Source organism: Peromyscus maniculatus, chromosome 8 (genome assembly GCF_049852395.1).
Source record: "Peromyscus maniculatus bairdii isolate BWxNUB_F1_BW_parent chromosome 8, HU_Pman_BW_mat_3.1, whole genome shotgun sequence".
Taxonomy (NCBI): Eukaryota; Metazoa; Chordata; class Mammalia; order Rodentia; family Cricetidae; genus Peromyscus; species Peromyscus maniculatus.
This window is the reverse complement of record NC_134859.1, coordinates 89,302,299-89,328,489: the sequence shown is the minus strand read 5'-3', so window position 1 is coordinate 89,328,489 and position 26,191 is coordinate 89,302,299. Positions and strand designations below refer to the sequence as shown.

General features: G+C 45.9%; 1 protein-coding gene across 1 annotated transcript; it reads left to right on the top strand.

Moving 5' to 3' along the window:
- The first annotated feature begins 663 nt into the window (after positions 1–663).
- Lsm12 (LSM12 homolog) lies at positions 664–26,116 on the top strand. The gene is made up of 5 exons (XM_006970614.4): positions 664–882; positions 2,797–2,930; positions 21,027–21,136; positions 22,711–22,837; positions 24,489–26,116. Exons 1-5 carry the CDS (start codon positions 759–761, stop codon positions 24,579–24,581), a joined length of 588 nt encoding a protein of 195 aa, XP_006970676.1. The 5' UTR covers positions 664–758; the 3' UTR covers positions 24,582–26,116.
- Positions 26,117–26,191: the final 75 nt, after the last annotated feature.

The following is a 26,191-nucleotide window of genomic DNA, read 5'->3' as shown; positions in this document are numbered from 1 at the left end:
CTCCCAGTTGCCTTATGAGGCAAATGTTAGTATCTAATATAGGCCAGTAGTCAAGAGCATCTTTGTTGGAGTCAAAACCATGGCTTTACCAGTTCTATGACTCTTCCAAGTTCAAGATTTCATTTCTTCACCTGTAAAATGAAGATATTGATTCCTGCCCTGCCGGGCTGCTGGAAGCTCAATAAGTGGTATTTAGATCCCACTGAAGAAACATAATTAAGTTTGCTAATTTGCTTAAGGTCACATTATTTGGTAAATGGCCTCAGATTCTAGTTTGCCTAACTTTACAGCTAATGTTTTTGCATAATTACTTTGTAATTAGTTGTAATCATTTTGAGTGAGTTAAGTCCCCTGAGCTTCTAGTTCTTCGTATGCAATTGAGGAGACTATAAGAGTTCATTCATTAAACGTTTTTGTGCAAGGTGTGGGCTTAAGCAGAGATTCCGGTGGCCTCTCTTTTCTCCATTTCGTTCCAGGTAGGGTTATTTATGCCTTACGTCTGTTTACTTTCTTAACTTTCAAAAGAACCCTGCAAGAACTTAACCAAGCCGACCGGCGGCCACACATCTCCACGCTACTCACATTCCCCTTTATTTCCTGTTCCCTCTTCCACCTAGGCTCCCGCCCCACCCAGCGCCAGACCACGCCCCGGCGCGTGACGTCAGCACGCCCCGTGCGTCGCGGCGCGGCGCTTGCTGGGGGCCCGGCTTTCGCCCGCTGCTGCCGCCGCCGCCGCCGGCCGCGGCTGCTCTCCCAAGATGGCGGCTCCTCCGGGCGAGTATTTCAGCGTCGGGAGCCAGGTGTCGTGCCGGACGTGCCAGGAGCAGCGGCTGCAGGGCGAGGTGGTAGCCTTCGACTACCAGTCCAAAATGCTGGCTCTAAGTATCCTTGTCTGCGTGGACCCCGAGGCCGGGCCGGCGTGTAGGTGCGGTGGTGGGGGGCGGGGGGACGGCGGCGGCAGCTAGGGCCCTCTCGGCCTAGGGGCGACCGGCTACCGCGTCGCCCCGGGCGCATGCGCACGGCCCCGAGTTCCCCTCCCCCTCCCGCGGGCCTTTCGGTCCACTTGGGGGACCCTTGTCTCCCACCCCTCGTGAGAGCTGGGCCCTTGCCGAGGGTTGGTGGGTGGAGCGGGGCTTGACACGCGGGTGGGTTCTCGGGAGGGGACGGTGTGTGAAGGGGACTCAGTGATTAAGGGAGGGGGGGAGTGGTGGGGAGGGGGCTGGGGATTGGAGCCCGGATGGAGTTGGGGGGCGATAAAATGCTATGGGGAGGGGTGTGTAGGGTCAGGAGCTGCTGGTAGGGCAAGGGTATGGACTTTAGGAGTGGGCTGTCTGCTGATGAGATGTGGTTCAAGAAAGGGCGGTGGGATGGTGACCAAATGGCCCTTGCCACTTTTGGGGTAGGAAGTGCAGGACAGATTTTGTGTTCTGAACTGGTGGCTAATTTTGCTAGAGTCGTGTATGCTTGGTGTCATTGTGTGTGAGGTGCTCAGTCATTTGAAAACTGCTGTTTAGGGGGTGTTGGGATTGGAAGCCTGGTCCAGAGAGGACTTGCCACCTTTTGGGGGGTTTATGTATGACAGTGTGGGCCCCTGTTCAGTTCAATACATGGAAGTCCTCAGTTTTCCATAGTAATGCCCTCCTTTTTTAAAGTACCAATGTTAAACTGCATGGAGGAGGTGGCCCTGCTCCCTTGGGGTGGAAGTGATTTCTGAATTACTCCTGCAAACTCACTGTTGGAAAACAAAACACTTCCTGGTTGGAATAAATGTACCACTCCTTCCCCCTTTATTTGAGCTACAGGTGGACTTTCTTGAGTTACCACTTATTTATTTATTTTTAGGAGAAGGTAGCCTCTGTCTTTAAAATGAAGTTTCTTACAGAGTCTGCTGCCTTTTAATTAATTTAATGATGAGTTGTCGATTTCTGGCTCAGAAAGATTTCTTCATAAATGAATTGCAAAAACAGTTCTTTTATTTTGTGTTATTTTAAAAACAAGAGATCATACTTGGCCCAAAACCTCTTTCTTTGGTGGCTTAGTTGGGAGAGTCTTAAAAGGAAGACTTACTCTACTTTTACCTGGCACACAGAAGGATCTCAGTAAATGGTTGGGAAATGAATGGATGGATGAATGAAGTAGGTGTCATTTTGGGTAGTTTCCTTCCCAAATAGTGTAGTTTTTGCTGAAAAAATGGGAAATTGTAAGCGGGGAACAGAAACTGAAGAAAGAAGAGCATGGAATCTAAGTGAGTAAGAAGCGCTCTGTAAGCCGGGCGGTGGTGGCGCACGCCTTTAATCCCAGCACTCGGGAGGCAGAGCCAGGTGGATCTCTGTGAGTTCGAGGCCAGCCTGGACTACCAAGTGAGTCCCAGGAAAGGCGCAAAGCTACACAGAGAAACCCTGTCTCGAAAAAAACCAAAAAAAAAAAAAAAAAAAAAGAAGCGCTCTGTAGATGCAGGGAGACACTGAGTATTAACTCAGACCTGAAAGCACTGACTCCTAAGTTCAAGACAAACAGCACACACAGCATTAAAACTGCGTTTCTCTCCATCAAACCCATAGAGAGAAAGTGACAGAAACCCTTTCAAGGCTTTCAGTTTCTGTCTGTACATGACTTTGAAAAGCTTGAGATCTTTTGGTTATGTGTTTGGGCAGAAGCGAGGTAATGGGGGAGATTTGTTTTGAAGCGGCAAGGGCTTCTCGGGGCTTGCTTGTCTTCTGTCAGTCTGCAGTTTTTGCTGTACTCCTTGTGCCATGTGCCTTTGTCCTATTTCCCTTAACTTTATTTTCTCACCAGAATGTCCCTCTTCCAGTGGAAAGCCCAACCACGCAGACATCTTGCTTATAAATTTACAGTATGTTTCAGAAGTGGAAATAATTAATGATCGGACAGAAACCCCTCCTCCCCTAGCTTCACTCAATGTTAGTAAGGTAAGGATCCCAAGAACAAGTCCAGCTGTCTACAATGTTTGACTTTTGGTGATATATACATTGCTTATTCTGTTTTTATCTTGGGTGGGGCAGGGACAACTTTCTCTTTTTTCCCTTTTGAGACAGGTGCTCATATATCCCATGCAAACCTGACTTAATATATAGCCAAGGATGACTTTGAACTTCAGATGTTCCTGACTTTGCCTCCTGAGTGCTGGGATTATAGACGTGTTTTACCATAAGTAGTGTCTGTGGTGATGAGGATCAAACACAGGTCCTCCTGCAGGCTACATAAGCACTTCACCGACTGAGCTCCTCCCCAGCCTTCCTGTGGTTTATATGAGACAGGGTCTCATGTAGCCTAGGCTGGCCTTGAACTTGTTATGTAGACTTAGTAATAATGATTTGGAATTCAGATCTTTCTGACTGTGCCTCTTAAGTGCTAAAATTATGAGGGATCACCAGTATACCTGGCTTGGTATCTTCTCTAATATATATTTGTATAATTTTTCCCCTTTATTTCTGAATATCTTTGTTGCACCTTAAGATATCTTTGGTGGTGCATGCCTGCAATCTCAGCACTTGGGAAGTAGACACAGGAGGTTCAGAAGTTGAAGGTCAGCCGGGCAGTGGTGGCGCACGCCTTTAATCCTAGCACTCGGGAGGCAGAGCCAGGTGGATCTCTGTGAGTTCGAGGCCAACCTGGGCTACCAAGTGAGTTCCAGGAAAGGCGCAAAGCTACACAGAGAAACCCTGTCTCGAAAAACCAAAAAAACAAAAAAAACCCAAAAAAACAAAAACAGAAGTTGAAGGTCATCCTCAGCTACCAAATGAATTTGAGGCCAGCTTGGAATACACAGGACCTTGTCACAAAGGGGAAAAATATGTCTATCTTGAAAGTTGGGCATGGTTGTAATCCTTGCATGCAGGATGCAGAGGCAAGAGGATTGCAGCAAATTCAAGGCCAGTCTGGTTTACATAGCAAATTCTAGATTGAAACAGTATACAAATAATAATAATGCATTTGAATAGTAATTATTTATTGACTTGTTTATTCATTATTTTGAGACAGGGTTTTACTGTGTATCGCTGGTTGGCTTGAAACTTGTTAATATAGAGCAAGCTGGCCCTGTACTCACAGAGATCCACTTGCCTCTGCCTCTCAAGTGTTTGGATTAAAGGCGTGCGTCATCATGCCCAGCCTATTCTGTGTATGTGTGTACTGTATGTGTTGAAGTGACTGAAGAGGCCAGGAGAGGGCGTCAGATCCCCTGGAATTGGAGTGACAGCGACTGTGAGCCATCTGATGGCAGGTGCTTGCATCCTCTGGAAGAACATCAAATGCGCTTAACCACGAAAGCATCTCTCTAGCCCTTACCTAGCCTAATCTTAATACTCAGATAGAGTTGAGAGCTTGTCTTTGCCTTTATAAAGGGGACTTGGGTGAATAGAGGTTGACATGGTACTTCTTCCTCTTTCACTTCTTGGTTTACTTATTGAGACAGGGTCTAATTGAACTGGCACTCACTGATTCAGCCAGACTGGCTGGCTAGAGAACTCCGGGGTTCTGTTTGTCTCTCCTCCTCAGAGCAGAGAGTCCAAAGCTACGTCAGCCAGACTTTTACTTGGGTCCTAGGAATTGAAATCATGGCCTCCTGTTTGTGTGCCAAGAACTTCAACTGATCCATCTCCCCTCTTTCCCCTTCACCCTCCCCCTTTTTTCTTTTTCTTTCTTTTTTTTTTTTTTTTTTTTTTTGGTTTCTTAAGACTGGGTTTCTCTTTGTAGACCAGGTTGGCCTTGAACTCACAGAGATCTGACTGCCACTGCCTCTGCCTCCTGAGTGCTGGGATTAAAGGTGTGCACCACCATTGCCCGGCTGTCATTCTTTTTTAGACCTAGAGTCCATGTGTTAATTTGTGGTGGTGGTGGGGTTTGTAAGGGGTATTGCCCACTGACCTGGAGTTATGTGATAGGGGTATTTGTACAATGGGGGAAGATTTAGGAGTGTTTCAGACTTTAAGAGATTCATGACTTAAACATTTTAAAGCCATAACACAGATGTGGTGGCTCACACCTTTAATCCCAGCACTTGGGAGGCAGAGGCAGATGGATCTCTGAGTTCTAGGCTAGCCAGGACTATACAGAAAAACCTGGTCTCAAGAAAACAAAAAACAAACAAACAAAAGCCCTTATAAAACAAAAACCCAGAAACAAAACAAAACACCTCTGAAAGACATTGCATTGGGCTTTTTTTTTTTTTGTCTTCATATTTAATTTTGAGGTTTGACACCTCTCAGATGTTTAAGTTTTTTTTTTTTTTTTTTTTTCAAGACAGGGTTTCTCTATGTAGCTTTGCGCCTTTCCTGGAACTCACTTGGTAGCCCAGGCTGGCCTAGAACTCACAGAGATCCGCCTGGCTCTGCCTCCCGAGTGCTGGGATTAAAGGCGTGCGCCACCACCGCCCGGCTAAGATATTTTAATCTTACATGTCCATGTTGACTTATGGGAACCCCAAGTCACATCTTTTGACTCCTCAATTAGTCAAACAAAATGTTGATCAGGAGTGATACCCACCCATCTCGCCTTGCCAGAGCCTGTCCTGTCTCCTCCACTTGGAATGCTCTTCTTCCCAATATCTGGGAACTTAACTATCAGGACTAAATAAGGCAGCACCTGTTCCAGGGAGCCTCTGATCAATCAGCCTGAAGCAGTCTGTCTGCCCTGTTCCTTCTCACCTCATAGCTTAGAGTACAGGGGACATTTTTTGAGAGTAAAGGAGGTACTTTTGTTTAACAGTTGGACAGCAGGTGCAGAGTGATGTGTTACTTATATGTAATATGTAGCCTTTTTGGTTAGAGTTTTGTGTTAGTTACTGTCAAATATTTGTTTTGTCTAACTTTGTTAGGTTCACTTTTTTTTTTTAAAGCAATACTGGTGATTTTTTTATTTTAGTAGCAGGATCTTGGGTGTGTTGGCCAAACACTCTACCATTGAGTACACTTAGGTTCACCATTGGGTGTATTACACAGAGTAGGTGCTTAATGGACGACTTGTTGGATGTGAGTTATGACCAGTTTAGTAGCAGCTGTCTGGGATTGGCTTGGTGTGGAAGTTTTCCCTGTCGAGGAGTCTTGTAATAATGTATATTCTCTTGCCTCTCGAGGGAATGGGGTGTTTGCTACAGTTCAGCAAAGCAAGGAAATACTTGGACAGCTGCAGCACGCAGTAGAGGTAGTGAATGGAGTTACGTGAGTGAGATCTGGAGTTCTCTTGTCAGATTCCAGGGAAATGCCACTTTTTTCTTTTCTTTTTTTTTTTTTTTTAAGTCATGGTTAAGGACAGGTTTGGAAGGGTCTTAGGTTTCATCTCAAGGATAGTTACATTCTGGCTGTCCCAGTTTTTGAAGCTTGTAGATGTTTAAAACCCTGGCTTAGTCAGATGCTTCCTACCAGAATATTGGAGCTCTTTGGGTGGCCTTCTGTTATAGCACATGAAATTTTAAAAGATTGGAATGGAGTGATTTATTCCCAGGGTGTTGTTAGATCTGCAGCTGTTACCTTCTGTATTTATGAAATGTCTCTCCCCTGGACCTTAGTAAATAGTAATGATTATCGGAAAGGGGATGATTTTTCTCAAAAGATACTAAAGAATAAAAAGATAAAAGAGATTCCTGTCCTTATGACCAAGTACCACCATTTAGAAGGGTGGGAGTGTGTGGTACTATTATGTGGGAACTTCTGAGAAACAAATCTTTGAGCACATAAACATACATGCACCATTACAAGGAAGAATTTTTTTGGTATTTAACCTTAAATTGTAGCAACTCTTGCTTAGGTTAGTTTGTGGATTAGCTTTGCTTTTAGTGTTTGGCTTCTGCTATTCAGTGTTGTGGGGTTTTTTATTTTTTAATTTATTTTGATCTTTTGAGATGGGATTTCATGGGTCCCAGGTTGTCCTCAAGCTCACTCTAGCTCAGGATGACCTTGAACTTTTGCACCTTCACCTCCCAAGTGCTGAGATGTAGGCATGCGCCACCACTAGGCTTTGCTGGTTAGTCTTAATTATTTACCAGCACTGTTAAAACCGGTTGTTTACCTACTTTTATAAAAAAAACAGCAAGAATTCCTAGCTTGGGGAACACCAGAACTCTTTTTCTTTTCTCTCTTTCTTCCTTTTTTTTTTTTTTTTTTTTGAGATAGGGTTTCTCTGTGTAGCCTTGGCTGTCCTGGAACTCCCTCTGTAGACCAGGCTGGCCTTGAACTCACAGAGGTCTGCCTGTCTCTTCCTTCCAAGTACTGGGATTAAAGGCGAGTGCCACCACTGCTGGGCTAGAACTCTTTCTTAGACCCGTACAGTTGGCTTGCCTATTTTGGAGAGGATATGCTGGGAAGAGAAGTCAGGAACTGAAATTAGTTGAGGGGTTTGGTTGTCTCTGAACTCATTTCAATATTCATTTGTAGAGGTGTTTATGAATGAACAGTCTGCTTTCCTTTCAAACCGACCATGCAGGATACTTTGCCTTTCTTCTTTGGAGACTTACTCAGATATGACTGCCTGCTGGGCTGTTACTGAAAACAGTCTGAGTGGCTGTTACTTTTTGCTTGAGTGACATGGAAAGTTCTTGGACTGAGCATGTAGCTCAGAGGTAGAATGCTTGCCTAGCATGCACAAGGCACTGCTGCTTTTATTTTATTTTATTTTTTGGTTTTTCAGGACAAGGTTTCTCTTTGTTAACAGCCCTAGCTGTCCTGGAACTCACTTTGTAGTCCAGGCTGGCCTTGAACTCACAGAGATCCACCTGCTTCTGTCTTCCAAGTACTGGGATTAAAGGTGTGTGCCACCACTGCCTGGCTTGCTTTTTTATTTTTTATTTTTTTGAGACAGGGTATCCCTGTGTAGTTTTGGAGCAACTCGCTCTGTAGCCCAGGCTGGCCTCAGACTCACAGAGATCTGCCTGCCTCTGCCTCTCGAGTGCTGGGATTAAAGGTGTGCAACACCACCACCACTACCACCACTGCCTGGCTTTTAGTTTATTTTTTGAGCCAGAGACTCACTGTATTGTCTGGTTGGCCTGGAGCTTGCTATGTAGATCAAGCCTTGAGTTCATAGAGTTCCTCCTACCTCGTCTCTCAAGCTGAGTGTGTGCTATCACACTCTGAAATACACTTATTTTGATTCCCCAAATTTGTCTCATTTCTAAGAGCACGGGCTTGAAGTTTCCTGATGTTAGAGGGTTGTTGAAGCGTGTGGCGGGAACTGATGTTCTCTGAGAAGCTGGAAGAAAGCTGGTGCAGTACAGGATACCACGAATTTTTTGCACTTAACGACTTCAGTGGGGGATGCTCTGGTATGCTGGCTCATCTTGCTGATGTAGTCAGTTCTCTCTACCTAAGTCAGCCTGCTGATGTAAACCAGATAGCTGTTTGCACAAACCCAGCAGGAAATGGAAGAGGTGAACTTTCAAAGGAAATACTTAATAATAGCTCAATTAGAGAAGGTGTAAACTAACGACTTCGGGAAATGAGCCAGTTTGCTTTAGATTAGCAGGTTACTAGACCTTCCGTCTAGCCTTAGCAGTAGGATAGAAGAGGAAGTTTTGAGAGGACAGTGGAATTGTAGAAGGTAGAAGTCTTGAATGTCCTTGGGGGTTGGGGGAATGGAGTTTGAATTTAGGGCCCAGAGAATGCTGGGCAAGTGCTGGACTGCTGAGTGACTCCTCTTTGAATGTAATTTTATCTTCTCTGTGGTAATATTGTACCCTGTTACAGTGTTCAGAATTTCCTGATAGAATCTTTCAAATAAAAGTACAAGAACATACCAAAGCCAGTTGTGAATGAGGTCCAGATTATTCACCATTGTAGCTCATTATTGTTTTCTCTCTTTGTTTCTTGTATTGTTGAGACAGGGTTTCTCTGTGTACTGGCTGTTCTGGAACTTGTTCTGTAGACCAGACTGGCCTCAAATTCAGAGGTCTGCCTGCCTCTGCTCCGGATTATAGGTGTGTGCCACTACTGCCTAGCTTTTTTTTTTTTTTTTTTTTTTTTAAAGGCGGGATTTCATGAAATCCAGATTGGCCTCCAACACCCACTGTATAGTTGAGGGTGACTCTTAAACTGGTCCGCAAGCCTTTAATCCCAGCACTAGGGAGGCAGAGCCAGGTGGATCTCTGTGAGTTCGAATCAAGCCTGGTCTATAGATTGAGTTCCAGGACAGGCTCCAAAGCTACACAGAGGAAACCCTGTCTCTGTCTCTCTCTGTCTCTCTCTCTCTCTCTCTCACACACACACACACACACACACACACTTCTGGTCTTCCAGCCTCTATCTTCCAAGTACTAGCATTTCAGGTATGTGCCACCCTGCCTGATTTAGAGGTGCTGGAGAATCAGATCTACAGCTTCATGCATGCTACATCTCTAGCCTCTTCATCCACCAGCCTCTTGGTACAGTTTCCGGTGTAGCCTAAGATGGTCTGGCCTGGAATTCATAATCTTCCTGGCTTGTCCTCTTGAGTGATGAGATGACAGGTATACAGGATTTGGTCTGCTTGGATGTTGGGACCAAGGGAAGGGGACTGTGTGTCAAAGGGAAGGTGGCTAAGAGCAGTGATGTTATCGCCATTGAGTTAGAGTTGAGGGTTATCCAGGAGGGAAGAGTATTGAGTTTGTATTGGCTACCACAAATACTGCACGAAGGATAGAGACGTTTTTCTTTGGTGACTAGAACTAGCAGGGATTTCTAGGACGATGTTATCACTCGACATAGTTCATACAACAATTACCCAAGTACTGGAGGTCAGAGTGAGCACTAGAGAACCTAGGCAGCTGTGCTTTTCCAAAAGCCTGTGGAATTCTTGAGACGACCCAGCCAAGGCCAGCTTGTAAACATGTGTTTATGTAGACATGTGTTTATGTCAGGTGTCCAACCTTTTGACATTGTGATATGACATCATCTCCATGTGTGTTGGGGCCACTTCATATCTGTCCTGGGACACATGCAACCCATGGGCTACAGATTGAACATGCCTGGAAATTTAATGTATCCAGTGCAGAATTACATTTGATGTAAATCTCTTAAGATCTTGGCGTGTTAGAAAATACTTTCAACAGGTGTTATGGACACAGAAAAAAGAAGCAAATGGGAAATGGAAATCCATTGGTAATAGAGAAGTTACATGTTCACCTCCCTTCCCAGACCCCTGACTGGTTTGTCAGCCTTTTCATGACTAATTAATCATCAGTTAGTGACCAAAGAGAACCAGAAGAGAAGAGTTTCAGATTGTTTATCAGCCCCGGTGATGGTGTGGAGTGAATAAACGTGGGATCTGGAGCTAGGTCTGGTGGTGGTGACAAAGCTGAGAATACGGAAAATACAGCTTTCTTTAAAAAGGAACTTTAAGTATGTTATCACAATGAAGGGCAAATTGTCTTAATTTTTATTTGAAATTTTACCAGCTTCACAGCTAAGATTCAACATAATCTTAGAATTTTCTGGCGATTTGATGGTTAAATTCCCAAGTTTGAATAAATTCCTGGGTGGTTGATAGTTACTAGATTGTGACCTGTTTGTGAACCTAGCCCATTACCAGTCCCCTTTAGTATATCTTTTTAATTATATAGTCTATTTTTATTTTATGGTGGTTGGTGTTTTGCCTGTATGTATGTCTTTGTGAGGTGTCAGAAGCCCTGGAACTGAAGTTACAGACAGGTGTGAGCTGCTATGTGGATGCTGGGAATTGAAACCTGATCCTCTGGAAGAGCAGCCAGTGCTCTTAACCTCTGAGCCATCTCTCCAGCCCCTGCCCCTTTACTATATCTTGACACTAATGTGTTAAGGTATGGTGTTAATACCAAGTAGAGTCACAGGTAGTGTCCCTGGTCACACTCTGTTTAGTTAGGTGTTTTGTTTTATTTTTTTGAGACAGGGTTTCTCTGTGTAGCTTTGCGCCTTTCCTGGAACTCACTCTGTAGCCCAGGCTGGCCACGAACTCACAGAGATCCCTCTGGCTCTGCCTCCTGAGTGCTGGGATTAAAGGCGTGCACCACCACTGCCCGGCTTGGGTGTGTATTTTTATGCCAGTGTTTAGGATCAAGTCCATGGGCCTTCCACTTATGATGCAAGCACACCCACGCACACCCATCTCTTTGTATGTGTGTTTGGTCTATGTGGGAAGGGATATAACTTTTCTGGCTCCTAGAGGCCATAATTTTTAGAATATTATTCAGGGTTGCAGTCCTAGGTGTGAGTCTACCAATAGGATATGTACCTGGTTCTGGGAGACACTGTCATGGATATACCTTGAGATGCATTTGGGAAGAGGAGAGGAAGAGTTCTGTGCTGCTGAATGGCAAGGGGCATGTTAAGTGTCAAGCAGGTAGAGATTGACTGCCATTTAAGAAACACTGGTTTAGCCAGGCTGTGGCAGCACACGTCTTTAATCTCAGCATTTGGGATTAAAGCAGGTGGATCTCTGAGTTTGAGGCCAGCTTGGTCTATAGAGAGAGTTCCAGGACAGTCTGGGCTACACAAAGAAACCCTGTCTGGAAAAACAAAAGAGAAAGAACCACTGGTTCTTTGAAGGTCAGTTTGTTGTCATTCAGACTTGAGAGTCACCCTGACAGAAGGGTGGTAGAGGAGCCATTGCTCCAGACGAGAGCTTGGAACTCAGCCTGGCCTACAGTGCGTGGCAGCCAGCTAACTCCATGGCCCTCCCTAGGCCATTGATTACCAAGGGGCCTTCTCAGCATCATAGGGTGTGACGAAGAACCACTGTTCACAGGAAAAGACAAATTGTGAGCCACTGTGATTGACAGAGTTGGGCCATAAAGTATTGCAGTCACCTCTCTGACCCAGAGGTGGTAGTTCAAAGTATGGATTTTATGGTGGCTCCAGTGGTGGTATTGCTTCCAGTGTTGAGAGGATATTCTATTGGCTTAGGTTTCTGGCAAAGAACAGGTGATGTAGTTCATTCTAGCACTGGAATTTCTAGGCTAGCTTAGGGAAATGCCAAAAATTGCTCTGGAGATGGAAAGTGAAAGGATCCACATACTATACCCAAAGTATGGTGTGGTAGAATGTGAAATGCTTGAAGAACTGTGTTCTTTTTAGGCGGGGACTCGAGTCTCGTACAAAGCCCGAGCCATCCTCCAGCTGGCTGTCCTCCTGCCTCAGCCTCCCAGGTGCTGGGAATAGATGTGTGCCTTGCCCTGAAGAACTGCTGAGGAATTGAGTGACCATATAAATCATTTAACTGCTGGGACCTTAGCTTTGTGATTGGTTCTGTCCACCTTCTCTCTTGTTCTTCCTCCTTTCCAGGTACTGGGAAATGTCAGGAAGATTAGGACATTTACCTTGCCCTGAGGAATCTCACATTTGTTGGGAGTATTGAGGGATGGTAGCATTTTTGAGAGGTATTCTGGAAATTGAATCCAGGCCTTTGTACATGCTGAGTGCACTGTCCTTCTCAGGTACATTAACTTGGTGAGATCCATGGTGACAAGAATGAGTGGGGATAACAGCATAGGAAAGGGTGACAATCATTTCCTGTAAAGGGTCAGGCAGTCACTCTTGTAGGCTTTGTGGACCGTCCTGTATTAAATACTAGTCAGTGTTCCCTTTGTAGACTCCAGTCAGGTGGCTGTGATTGTGCTCCAGTAAAATGTATCTCAGGTGGGTAGTTGGCTGGATTTGGCTCCTAGTTGTGATTCATGGACCCTTGACACAATGAGCTTCTTAGTAGAGGCTTCTCATATGTGACCTTACCAAACAAATGACATTGCTCAGCTTGTCTATCTTGTCTGTCACTGGCTAAACAGGAGGCATTGGAGAAGGACTGTTAAAAGCCAGTGTCTGTTTTCTGGGAGAGGAAGCACAGAACACTGGCTCGGGACTCGTGGTTGTCGTCCTGCATTAGCGGTCTGAGGGCCAGGATTACAGCTGTGCACCACCAAGTCGGTTTGGATATGTGAACCTAGCCCCTGGAGTGGTTCTTTTTTAAATAACATATTGTATATCTCAAGCATGCAATAAGACGTATAAGAAAAGGGGGAGAGAGGAGCAGTGAGCTCATTGGCTAAAGGAAGGACTGGATTAGATAGCTTTTTTAGAAATAGCCCACAAGCCAGCTTCTCTGTGCCCACAATGTTAAAATAATGTCTCCTGTCTCTCCGGTACTCTGGGGCTCACCTGCTGTCCTGACCTCCCCACAGAGCTTGAATGGTCGCATTGTGAGATGGCTGTGTTTGAGCAGACAGTCTCTGAGAGAGATTGTTGAGGTCAGTTTCAGCTTGCATTCCAGTTGGGTTTCTCTCCCTCTGACAGACACAGGTAGGTTTTTGACAACAAACCATGGTTTCAGAATCTTAGGACTCAGAAATTACTGTCAATACTCAGGAGCTGCAGTGGTTTCTTACAGCTGTGAATGTTTTATGATATAATTACACTTGACAAAAACTGTTGGCTTTGCTGACATGGTGTTTTTGTTTTAAACTAATTAAAGGTAAAATTCTGCCTGTAATATATATTGACTGACTGAAATCTGATTGCCTATCCTGTGATTGCAGTCTGTGGATTTTACAGTATCCTCTAGCAACTTGGATTTGTAGTGTTTTCATTACAGAGAAGCACTTAATGCATCTGAACTTTACGATCAGGAGGCTCCTCTTGGACCTGCCTTGCTCTGGTCTTGGAGCTTCAAGAAAGAACTGGTGGTTCTGAGGGACGTACCGATTCTTACCGGCTGAAGGAGATGGCTTTCTGTCACAGCCTCTGTGTTCTTTGGAATGCTTCTTCACAGACATTTTGTTTATCTCAAAGAAGGCAGGTTTTGAGTGCACTGCAGAGGGAAGAGTGTTGTCAGCAGCCTTACTCGGGGGTTCCACAAGGTCTTGTTCGGTAGACCTGGCTGACTGTGGAGTCGTGGCAGTTCTCTGGGAACAGTCTCTGGGAAAAGGGGCTTGTAGGCAACTGGATCTTACAAGAACACCCCCCCAAGCCGGGCGGTGGTGGCGCACGCCTTTAATCCCAGCACACGGGAGGCAGAGGCAGGCGGATCTCTGTGAGTTCGAGGCCAGCCTGGACTACCAAGTGAGTTCCAGGAAAAGGCGCAAAGCTACACAGAGAAACCCTGTCTCGAAAAAACAAAACAAACAAACAAACAAACAACAAAAAAAAAGAACACCCCCCCACCCCCCGTTTATTACTTTTCCTAAGTGGACTGCTGTGTTTGTAGGGCTTTTCCTGACATCATCTTGGACTCTGTAAAATTCTTTTTTTGTTTTATTAACTTGTTTAACAGTTTCACTTATGTATACAGTATTCTGTTCTCACCCCAACCTTCTGTCTTCTCATTCCTGGAGTTTGGGACTATTGATGGCGTCTGGTGAGTTCATCATTTGATACACAAACTGAAGGCAATTTTACTGCCCCTCCCCAGAATCCATTAGTTCAGTAGTTCAGCTAAGAGGATTGATTATAGAGGGCAGGGCGGCGGCGGTGGTGGCGCACACCTTTAACCCCAGCACTTGGGAGGCAGAGCCAGGCAGATCTCTGTGAGTTCAAGGCCAGCCTGGTCTACAAAACAAAAACAAAAACAAAACAAAACAACAAAAAAAAGTATTATAGATACGTTTTTGTTTGTTTTCGAGACAGGGTTTCTCTGTGTAACAGCCATGGCTGTCCCTAGAACTTGCTCTGTAGACCAGGCCAGACTAGCTTTGAACTCAGAGACCTACCTACCTTTGCCTTCTGAGTGCTAGGATTAAAGGCATGTACCACTGCCGGGCTGAGACACCTTATTTTTAAGATTGGATCACTTTGTTGCCCAGTGCATCCTGGCTCTTAATATGATTCACAGCCTTTTTTCAAGTAGTGAGATTAATTGCACTCAACTATAGTTCCTCTTTTTATAATTTTTGTTTGTTTGTCTGGATAGGGTTTCTCTGTGTAACATTCTTGGCTATCCAAGAACTTACTCTGTAGACCAGACTGGCTTCAGACTCACAAAGATCTACCTGTCTCTGCCTCCTGAGTGCTGCGGCTACCTGCGTGCTCTACCACCGACAAGCAGAATATTTTATTTTTGTTTGTTTTTTGAGACAGGGTTTCTCTGTGTATACTAGTGACTGTCCTAGAACTCACTTTGTAGATAGACTAGCTGGCCTCGAACTCACCGAGATCCACCTGCCTCTGCCTCCCGAGTGCTGAGATTAAAGGTGTGTGCCACGTCTGCCTGGCTAGAATATTTTATTTTTACTAATATTGTGTGTATGGCTTTTGTGTATGTGATTGTAGGTATAGAGTCAGGGTACAACTTCTGGGGCATTTCCTCCATCGTGGATTTCAGGGATCAAGCTCAGGTCATCAGGCTTTCCCAGCGAGCACTTTGGTTCTCTTAGCCATCTTGCTGGTACCTAGATATCTTATGTTTTCAGATTTATAACTGTTTTCAACAGTAATTAGACTTAAAAAAAACTTTGCATTTTAGGAATTTATTTCATATTTTGGGGGTGTGTGCACGTGTGGAGGTGAGAGAGGTCAGTTTTCTGCTCCTGCCATGTTGATCCTGGAGATTGAAACTCTAGCCAGCCTTGGATTTCACTCTTTTGTTCTGTTGGTTTTTGAGACAGGATCTTACTCTGTAGCCAAGCGGCTTGGAATGCAGAACACTGCTGCCTTAACTTCCCGAGTGCCGGGATTGCAAGTGTGCTCAGACTTCGCTCTTTTTCTTCCTTTGTTTTCCTTTTTATCTGTTTTAAAGTTTAGGCTAGATTTCATTTTTCTTTTTAAAATAAGTCTGTGCTTATTTATTTATTTGTTTATTTTTAGTTTTCGAGACAGGGTTTCTCAGTGTAGCTTTGGTGCCTGTCCTGGATTTTGCTCATGTAGGCCAGGGTGGCCTCGAACTCACAGAGATCTGCCTGGCGTGTTTTTTTTTTTTTTTATTTGTATGCATGTATTTGGAGCACTCAGTACTGCTGTGGACGTGGGAGGACAACGTGAGGGGGTCGCTGTGTTCCTCCACACAGTTGGTCCAACAGGGTGACAAGTGCTTCTGCCCACTGAGCCCTCCGGCTCACCAGCCCTGAGTTAAGTCTTGCTGGTGAAACCGCGAGGCAGAATACAGTGGTCAAGAGCACTGCTCCGGGCAGGGGGTTTGTGTCACTGGCAGAGTATTCTACCAGCGTGTGTGACGCCCTCAGCTTGTCTCCAGCACTGGAGAAGTAGAATTTTGCCCAGGTTCAAATCTAGACCCTAATTTGGTCATTTGGGTCAGTTTTCTGTGCCTTTGTTTTTTTCATCTGTCAAATAGAAGTAGTTTTAGTTGCTATTTCAGAGGATTGTTTGGGATTAAGTGTTTTATTGTGTCTTGGTGCATAGCCTGGCATCAACTCTCATTCAGAGTTAGATCTTAGAGTTTTAGTGTTCACTGCCAGGCATTTGGGCTCTACCATTCCTGTTTGATTCAGCATTATGTATTCTGGGACACAGCTTCACATGGGGAACTGTAGTTTTTAGTTTCCAGCTGTCCAGGATTGTAAGGAGATCTTTTTCTCCCCTCCCTCCGTCCGTCTGTCCGTCTGTCCGTCCATCCCTCTCGACTGCTTGCACACGTTTTGAATAGATTGGGTCCTGCCATGTTGCCCAGCCTGGCCTTGGACTCTTCGGCTCCAGCAACACCACCTCCGCCTTCCTCCCGCGAAGCGGGGTCCGCAGGTACAGGTCACTCACGTCACTGCACCCGGCCTAGAGTAGTGTTTCCTGGAGCTGTCAGCTGGGAAGCAGAGATGTGCAAGTATTGATATTTGGAAGGTATCTTTTTGAGAGCTTGCTTGTTGCTAGCTAAGAATGAGGATTTTCCAGAGGGTTTAGTAGTGTAAGTCTGTAATCCGCACCCCTCAAGCAAGCAGGAGGCTTGCAAGTTCTAGGCCAGCCTGACTGATGTGTACTGAAACCCTGCGTCCTAAGGGCTTCCCAGGGGCTGGAGGGATGGCTTAGTGGTCAACATTGGCTGCTCGTCTAGAGGACCTATGTTCATTCCCAGTACCTGCATGGCAGCTCACAGTTGCCTGTAACTCCAGTCTCAGGGGATCTGACACCCTCAGCTGGCCTCTGAGCACTAGGCATGCTCCTTGTACACAAACATAAACATACAGGCAAAACACCCATACACATAAAAATCAGTTAAATTTACTTGAGCGATGACGCACACCTTTAATATCAGCACTTAGGAGGCAGAGGCAGGTAGATATCTGTGAGTCCAGGGCCAACCTGGTCTACAGAGCGAGTTCCAGGAGAGCCAAGGCTACACAGAGAAACCCTGTCTTCAAAAACCAAAACAATTAAATTTAAGAGTTTTGAGGGGGAGGTCCTAAGAACATGCTTCAGATCTGAAAGAGCCAGGAGTAAGGTTTCTTGGGATGGCAGTTGTTCTTAGCTGCTCTGGTCTGCCCCTTGTCCACACCAGGCCTGCAGGCAACAGCAGCCATTTCAGACAGCAGCTGCACTGCTTCCTACCCTTCTGCAAGGGCAGCTGCTTCCAAGACCCAAACACAGAGGGAGGAAGGCAAGCTGAGAGTGGCGGGGTGAAGTCAGTAGGTCACGCTAGCAGGTTTCTTCCTGGGCTCTGCTCCTCTCGTCCCTTCAGCTGTCTCAGTCTGTTAAATGTTTGCAGTAGGAATCCCTCTGGAGTCCCCACGGCACCTGTGCTTTCTTGGCTGTATGGAAATAAGATGGCTCAGCTGGCAACAAGATGAAGTACATACTGCTTGGGTTTTCTTTACAGTCTTCCTTTTCCCAACATGTCACTGAGTACACACACAAAGGACTGTGTTCTGGTGTTCATTACATCACTTGGCTAGGAGCTAGTTAATGTAAATATTTTAATTTTTCACATGTTTTGTGTGTATATGTGTGCACATGTGCATGCATGTGAAAGTCGGAGGACAGTTTGCAGGAGCTGGTTCTCTTTCCACCTTGTGGGTTTTGGGGATTGAACTCAGGTCACTGGGGGTGGCAGCAAGCACTTTTACCTACTCAACCATCTTGCCAGCCCAGAACCACTTACTATGGATGTGCTTTGTTTGGTATCACATACTCATCTGTTTTTTCCCTTTGCCCACATCCAGATGCTATTTATAAAGTAGCCTCAGAAGGAAGCTCTGGTTTGTAGAAGTTACTTTGTTTTCAGTGGGAATGATACACAGTGAAGGGGGCGGGGAAGGAGGGACCAAGTACAGGTTGTCAGGTGCATGGTTTGAGTTAAGCTAATACTATTAGTGACAGGTACTGTGGGTTTACGTTTTGGGTTTGCCGGAACCCTGTGTGCTTTTAAACTTGAGTGCTTTTTATTTTCTGATGTGCTGCCTGGTTAGTGCTTGTTTTGATTGATGCAAAGCCAGCAGCTAGCATTGATCATAAGCTAGGGCAGATGATAGTCAATGCATTTTTTTTTAATGTGCTAAAACCCTATCAAGCCCAAGAGAGGCGCTTGGCACCTTTGCCCCTGGGGATAGCTATTATTAGTTCTCTCTGGTCTTCAGTCAAGAACCTTAAGTTTGCTAATTTGGAATAACTGGAGCATATCATCAGTTAACAGTAGCATAGGCGTATGTAGATTTATTGGTAAACAGTAGAGGTGAGAGAGTGTTGGGCATTTGCTTTACAGAAGAAGACTGATCCGTATTCTGTGTGAGTTTACTCCTGATAAAGAGAAGATCAAGGTGATGTCTTTCTTTCTCTGACTCACAGTTTTGAGGAGAGGAGACACATGTTCATTGTTTTTGTGGGAACAATCTCTTCTCTCTCTTTTTAAAAATGTTTTATTTATTTTTATGAGCATTGGTATTTTGCCTGCATGTGTGTCAGTGTGAGGGTACCAGATTCCCTGGATTACAGACAGTTGTGAGCTGCCATGTGCGTGCTGGGAATTGAACCTGGGTCATCTTGAACAGCAGTGAGTGCTCTGAACCACTGAGCCATCTCTCCAGCCTGGGAAACAATCTTTTTATACCTGATTAGTTCTGGATTTTTAGTTTGTTTTCAAGACAGGTTTTCTCTGTTTCTGTCTCTGTCTCTCTTTTTTCTGAGACAGAGTTTCTCTGTCTAGCCCTGGCTGTCCTGGAATTCACTCTGTAGACCAGGCTGGCCTCGAAACTCACAGAGATCTGCCTGCCTCTGCCTCTGCCTCCCGAATGCTGGGATTAAAGGCATTCACTACTATGCCTGGCTTGGTTGGGTTTTTTTGAGAGAGGATCTCACAGATCTATCCCAGGCTACCCTGGAACTTGCTGTATTGCTAGAATGACCTTGGGCTTTTCATTCTACTGCCATTACAGGCCTTTGTCACCATTCCCTAGTTCTGCAATGCTGTGCACCAACCTAGTGCTTCATATTTGCTGGGCAAGCACTGGACCAACTACGCTGTAGCCTCAGCCTTGTTGGGGCGTCTGTGAGAGAAACTGACCCCATTGTACAACTTGGTGGTGAAGGCAAATTCTTAGTCTTTTTTAGATTGACTTGAAAACAGCATGTAAACTGATGGCTGGAGGTGCCTAGAGCTTAATTGCAGGTCCTATAGGGTAGAGTAGTTGAGTCCATTGTCAAGGAGGTGAAGCATAGCTCAGTGAAGGAGCTCTTGCCTGCCATCAGCAGCTCCCAGAGGTGACACTGCCCTCTGGTTTACCCTTCTTTCTTTGGAGACTTCATTTTCTGAGACATTGTTTGGAAAGCAAGACTCAAGGAAAGCCCTCGTGGTTGGTTACCAGGGTTTTCTTGGTTCCTGAAAAAGCACTGCTTGTTGCTTAAAATACACACCAGCAGTTCTCTTTCCATAGAAACTCAGTGTTTCCAAGTACCGAGGCTTTCTCACTTCTGCTGGGATTGCCTTGCTCAGAGTACATTGATTCTCTGTGTAGTTGTAGCCTGATGGGGCCAGAAGAGCAGCCAGGCCTGCAAGATTATTAATACACTGCTGCCCTGTTTGTGTCTGTCTGTATCTAAAGACCAGGTGAGCTCTGGCTTCAGATCACAGGAGAGGGTCGTCATGCTTTCTGCTTTTCTCTGGAGAGGCTAAAATGACAGCATGTGTGAACTGGCCCATCTGTGTTCACTAAGTATTTATGAGTGCTGTGTGTGTGTGTGTGTGTGTGTGTGTGTGTGTGCGTGTGCACGCGCGCGCTGCAGCTTCATTATGTTTGTGTTCATGGAACTGAAAAATCTTTTAGATCGTTCTCTTGCTTTTCAGGGGCATTATCTGCCTGTTTTTCTTAACTTCCTTGTAGTACACATTTGTTTTGTCTCCTACTCAATTTTTCTAGCAAGCACTAGTATAAAGCAGGACAATACAGGTTGACAATACAGGTTGATCCACCCTTGCCAGAAGGATTCTGAACATTTTAGTTAGACCACCAGATTTTACTCGACTTTCCTTTTATCAGTTTGTGACTGATCCACCAGGGGGCAGTGAAGGAGCAGGCACGAGGCCATTCCTTTTTCTGCAGGGCAGATTGGGACACAGGCTGTCCTCAGCTCAGGTGAAGGTAGATCAGGTGTACTTTAGACTTGGCTGTTAGGTGAGCAGATGGTGCTGGACAGGCTGAGCCTTGATTGCCAAGATCTGTGCCTCAATTCTTTGTGAAGGTGGCCATTTGTTTCTACAGAGGAAGCTTTAGCACAATAGTGGATGAATGCACTTTATCTTCTTTAAGTAGACATGTATGCACTGTGTTTATCTCCAGCCATCATTCCCCATAGCCATCTCCACCCCTGTCATACTACATGTCACCATGTCCTTTTCACTGGAGCTGTCTCCTGTTTACAGGGTGGTCTCTTCATGTGCCTTCAGGCTGAATCTCTTAGGTAGCACAGTACATGTCTGGCACATAGGAGGCCTCAGGAAAAAAGGGAAAGAGGGTGTTTGCAGGGAACTGCACACAGTAACTGTTTAGATTCTGTATTGGGGGTTGGTTGTTTTACTGGATTTCTAATCAAATTGACTCGAGAGCAGTCTTTTCTGACCTGCTTCCTTAGTTTGAAGGTCCTGAGTTGGAAAGAGTGAAGGTGAATGTTTTACTGAGTCTTTCCTCTCCCTCACCATAGCTTGCCAGCAAAGCACGGACGGAGAAGGAGGAGAAGCTGAGCCAGGCCTATGCAATCAGCGCTGGCGTCTCCCTGGAGGGCCAGCAGCTCTTCCAGACCATTCACAAGACGTGAGTTGTGGGAGCATAGGGTTCCTTTTCCTCGAGCAGATACTGGCTGTGTGTCTGATGAAAGGCTTCTGGGTGGTTGTCTTCCTGAAAGTGTACCAGGGAAGCTGGGGTGGCATATGGGCAGCACACTGGCCTCCAGAGGCACAGCACACTGGCCTCCAGAGGCACAGCACACTGGCCTCCAGAGGCACAGCACACTGGCCTCCAGAGGCACAGCACACTGGCCTCCAGAGGCACAGCACACTGGCCTCCAGAGGCACAGCACACTGGCCTCCAGAGGCACAGCACACTGGCCTCCAGAGGCACAGCACACTGGCCTCCAGAGGCACAGCACTTGGGGCTCCCTTTGCACAGTAGAATAGTGTGATGCTAACTGAGTCCTTTGCTTTCTTGTCTGTAGAAGTTTGTTTGGGTTGGGTTGTCTTGTAAGGGCCCTGGTAATAGTAACCCACAAGGTAGAGCTCCGTTCAGCTTCTCGTTTGTTGTTGTTGCTGCCCCTTCCTCTAAACCCTGTGATGGTATCAAGGGAGTTGTATCGCTTTCCCTAGTTGTGCCTTGGGACAAACACAGGGAGTTGGGAAGAACAGAAGGCTACCTTCTTACCTCCTCCTGGAACACATATTGTCACAGCAGAAGTCAGACTCTCTACTAGCTTCCCTAACTGCTGAAAACCAGGAACATTTGACACCCACCTCAACCCCCCTGCAGCCTTCTGTTACCCTGTTTAGCCACCCAGGGTCTGGTGCACAGATGGCAGCTGGCAGTAGAGCTGTCTGGGGCCGGGTGTAGCTGAGCATTTCCAGGTATGTGAAGGAACTCGTAGAGTAGTGTCAGCTGCCCTGGGATTCCCCGTGTGTGAACTCAGATGGAGTTTCCTGTGTGGCAGGTGTCTGGCTGTCTGGTAATTGAGTGGGGCCAGTTGGAATGCAGCTTGCATGGTGGAGGCGAAGTGCAGATCTCTGTACTTCTAGAAGTGGTGTCTCTCCCTAGGCCAGGGGTGGGTGGGTCTGCCCCTTGGGTACGTGTCACATGTTGGCCGAGTTCCATAGCTGTTCCTGCTGTGACCCTGGATAGAAAGCAGTTGCCAAGCGTCTGCCACTCCCATGCCTCTCCAGGCCACTACGTCAGATCGAGCGGCCTAGGTCTGCTTGTTCATTTGTAATTTGGCTTGAACTTCTGAGGCTGCCACCAAATGTTCTGTGGTTCTCCAGGCCCCTGATGGTCCAGACTAACAGTTCTGACTCTCCCTAGGAGACTGTACATTAGTGTCATTGCTTTCCTGTCCAGCGATGCCCAGAGGATGTTTGTTAGCTTCTCTCTGGCTGAGTAGTGAACTGGGAACTTGAGGTCAGCCCACTGGAAGTAGGGTTTTTTTTCATTATTTATTTTATTATTTTTTTCAAGACCTGTAGATCAGGCTGGCCTCAAACTCAAAAATCCCCCTGCCTCTGCCTCCTGAGTGCTGGGATTAAAGATGTGCACCACCATACCCGTCTCTAAAGTTCATCTTCTCTAGATGGGAGGTATGGGATGTCCCTAGGATGTCACATTCACTTATATTCTTCTCCTTCCAGCATTAAAGACTGTAAATGGCAAGAAAAAAACATCGTAGTCATGGAAGAAGTTGTTATTACACCCCCCTATCAAGTGGAAAACTGTAAAGGCAAGGAGGGGAGCGCACTGAGCCATGTACGAAAAATAGTAAGTACCCGAGCCGCGGGACGGCTTTCAGAGAGCAGGGTTCCTCGTCCCCATCAGAGCAGGGCATGGTGCTCCTGCAGTCATGGTGTCCATAGAAGTCCTGCCTCTGCCCCTCTGTGGCTGTGTCTTGAACGATGTGGGGATAGGAACATTGGTGGTGTGGGATAGAGTAAGCAAGCGCTCAGCCCTGTGTCTTTCACCACATGACTATAGAATTAGACCATTCAGTGGGATAGGCTTTGAGCTGTTCTTTCCTCTCAGCTCCAGGTGGGGTTTGGTTTGGTTTGGTTTTTCAAGACAGGGTTTCTCTGTGTTGCCCTGGGTGTCCTGGATCTCGCTCTGTAGACCAGGCTGGCCTTGAACTCACAGAGATCTGCCTACCTCTGCCTTCTAAGTTGCTGGGATTAAAGGCGTGTGTCACCAACCACCCAGGTTCTTTTATTTTATTTATTTATTTATTTTTTTTGAGACAGGGTTTCCCTGTGTAGCTTTGGAGCCTGTCCTGGAACTCACTCTGTAGACCAGATTGGCATCGAACTTACAGAGATCCGCCTGGCTCTGCCTCCCGGAGTGTTGGGATTAAAGGTGTGCACCACCAATGCCCGGCTGCTAGGCACGTTCTTAACTGTAATTTCGCTGGGTAATGGTGCTGCACACCTTTAATCCCAGCACTATCGAGGCTGAAGCAGCAGATCTCTGAGTTTGAGGCCAGCCTCGTCTACAGTGAGTTCCAGGACACTCAGGGCAACACAGAGAAACCCTGTCTCAAAAAAACAAACCAAAACACAAACAAAAAGTATAGGTTCTATCTTACTTTCCAGAGTATAACAGTTGTAGAAAAAGCAAAAATCCAGCTGGGTGATGGTGTGTGTGTGTGTGTGTATGTGTGTGTCTGTGTACCATGTGCATGCATGGCTCTGACAGAGGTCAAAAGAAGGAACTGGAACTATGGCTGGCTGTGAGTTGCCATGTAGATGCTGGGAATTGAACCCACGTCCTATGCAAAAACAAGTGTTCTTAATTGCTGAACCACCCCTCAGGCCCACACTGTTGTGGATCTGTAAAGGATAACAGGACCGATTTTCCTCTCCATTAGCTTTTTATTCTGCATTTATGTCGGAAAGAAGGGGCTGGAGAGACAGCTCAGCAGTTAAGAGCACTTGCTGCTCTTCTAGAGGACCTGAGTTCTGTGCTCAGCATTTATGTAAGGGAGCTCACAACTGTTTGTATTCTAAATTCCAGTGGATCCAAGACAAACTATGGCACCAGCGCTCTCCACTCCCGGCGCATACATCCCCACATGCACAACTACACATAATTAAAAATAAAAACAAAAATCTATAACGTTGTTAGAAAGGAAAGAGGAATTTTGTAGTAGTAACAAAATTTACTTTATTATATGTTAGTTTATAGCTACAATATTAAGCCAGTTTTAGCTCAGCTGCCACAGTGTGGCTGAAGTAAGAGGCTCCTGCCAGCCTTCCTTGCAGGTGAAGAGGAGGCGGCCAGTCAACAGCAGCAAGGCCAAAGCCGACTGCAGAGCTCACAGCCAGACAGCCAGGCCTGGGCATGCGAAGCTGCCTTAGATTGTGAGGAAGAGACAGACCTTCCCCCTTCTCCATTTCTGACTCGGCTACTTGATCTCTTGCAGGTTGAAAAACATTTTAGAGATGTGGAAAGCCAAAAGATACTGCAGCGTTCACAAGCCCAACAACCACAGAAGGAGGCTGCCCTGTCATCCTGAGTCCGCAAACACGGAGGACTCTTCCAGCATCCAGCCACAGAGATGGTGGTGGTGGTGGCTTCGGCGGAGGCAGGCCGGGGGAGGGAAGGGATCCTATATTTCCTGCTGACTCTTATGAAAGAGTCAGTGTTTCAAAAAAACCTAGACTTGAACAAACACCCAACAAAAAAAGAACAAGAGAATAATTTAAAAGTTGAATCATTACTTGACTAACGGACTTCGGCTCACCATGTCCTTTTCACGGCCCCTTCTGGAACAGTCATCTTGTTAGTTTTATTTTTTCAAGTTCCTTCCCACTGCCCTTCACCTGTCTTTCCTTTCCTAGTCTGTTCTGCCATTTTGTTTTTCTAAGTGGATATACTTGCCTTCTGAATGATTGAAAGAAACTTTGACATCTTTTCTTCCAAAATAAAAGTAACAAGCTGACTGTGATTCTGAAGTTGAGACCAGAGCAGAAGACAGAGGTCTCACTTTACATTTTTCATTTTTTTTCTTGACTTTTTTTTTTCTTTTTTTTGCACAGGGCATGGCTTGAATTAGTTTTATTTTTCTTAACTTTAAATATATATATGGAAATATATATTAAAATGTTCTCTAAGTATTTTCTGCTTCTTGCAGGTCTCTTTTTACTAGATCATGGCCACTCTTCCCACCTCATCCCTCTGAAAACAAAAATGTGTTGTCCTTTCTCCCACCCGGAGCCTGACGATTAACTTGACTTAGTTCACAGTGAGGCCTCCTGCAGCCCTGCAGAGCCAGTGTGCAGACGGGATTTGACCTGAGGGTCCCGGGCCTTTCTGGTCTTTGACTGTGTGTACCTGTCTCACATTTGGTCCCAACCTCAGGACTCCCTCTGCCTTTGTCTTCATGGTACTAGACGAACTCTCTCTGTCCACTGGGAGTCGGCCGCCCCTTCCCTGTGCCTCTGCAGGAGGGACTGGCTGGCATGGCACATCTCAGCTCTTCCTCCTCTGGGCTGATTTTCTCTTCTAAGAAACCTGGACTCGATCTACCCTGACCTTCTTAAGTCTATGTCCAGAGCCTCTAGCCCAGGAAAAGCTTGAATAACCTCTAGTTTCTCTGCTACCATCCTCCTCCTCTTCTGCCCCCTCCTACCCCCTGAAACCTTACAAGCTAATGACAGTTTGTATGTGCTCAGCCAATGGGCAGAAAACCTGGAAAGAATTTCTGGACTTTTAGCCCACCAGTTTGCCTGGTTTGACTAACCTGCTGAGAGCCGAAACTGGTACTTGCTGCCCCTGCACCTCCAGGGTAGTCTCATGGGGCAGAGTGCCACCACCTGAATATCAGGCACTGAGTGGGACGTGGGTGATGCTCATGTGACTGGCTAGAGCTTTGGGGGTAGGGTGGGGCTATTTTTTTTTGGCCATGATCTCTTTTCCCTTTTTTTTCTTTTTAATTAAATAAATGGATCAAAATTAAATAATTCAAGCCCTGCCTTCAAAATGGAAAAAACTTTTTTTTTTTTAGTATTGTTTAGCAAAAACAATAAACCCAAATTTTTTTAACCATCATTCATGTCTCAGGTTTGTGCGTACTTTAGTGCCCCCAAATGAAGGGTCTGAAATGTAGGGGGTGTGTGCCTGCTG

What these genes read in the sequence shown, in the direction of transcription:
- Lsm12 (XM_006970614.4), top strand. Translation starts at nt 759, where the DNA reads ATGGCGGCTCCTCCGGGCGAGTATTTCAGCGTCGGGAGCCAGGTGTCG. An exon ending in GTCCAAAATGCTGGCTCTAA is followed by an intron (nt 883 to 2,796) that starts GTATCCTTGTCT and finishes TTTTCTCACCAG; the next exon opens with AATGTCCCTCTTCCAGTGGA. An exon ending in CTTCACTCAATGTTAGTAAG is followed by an intron (nt 2,931 to 21,026) that starts GTAAGGATCCCA and finishes CCCTCACCATAG; the next exon opens with CTTGCCAGCAAAGCACGGAC.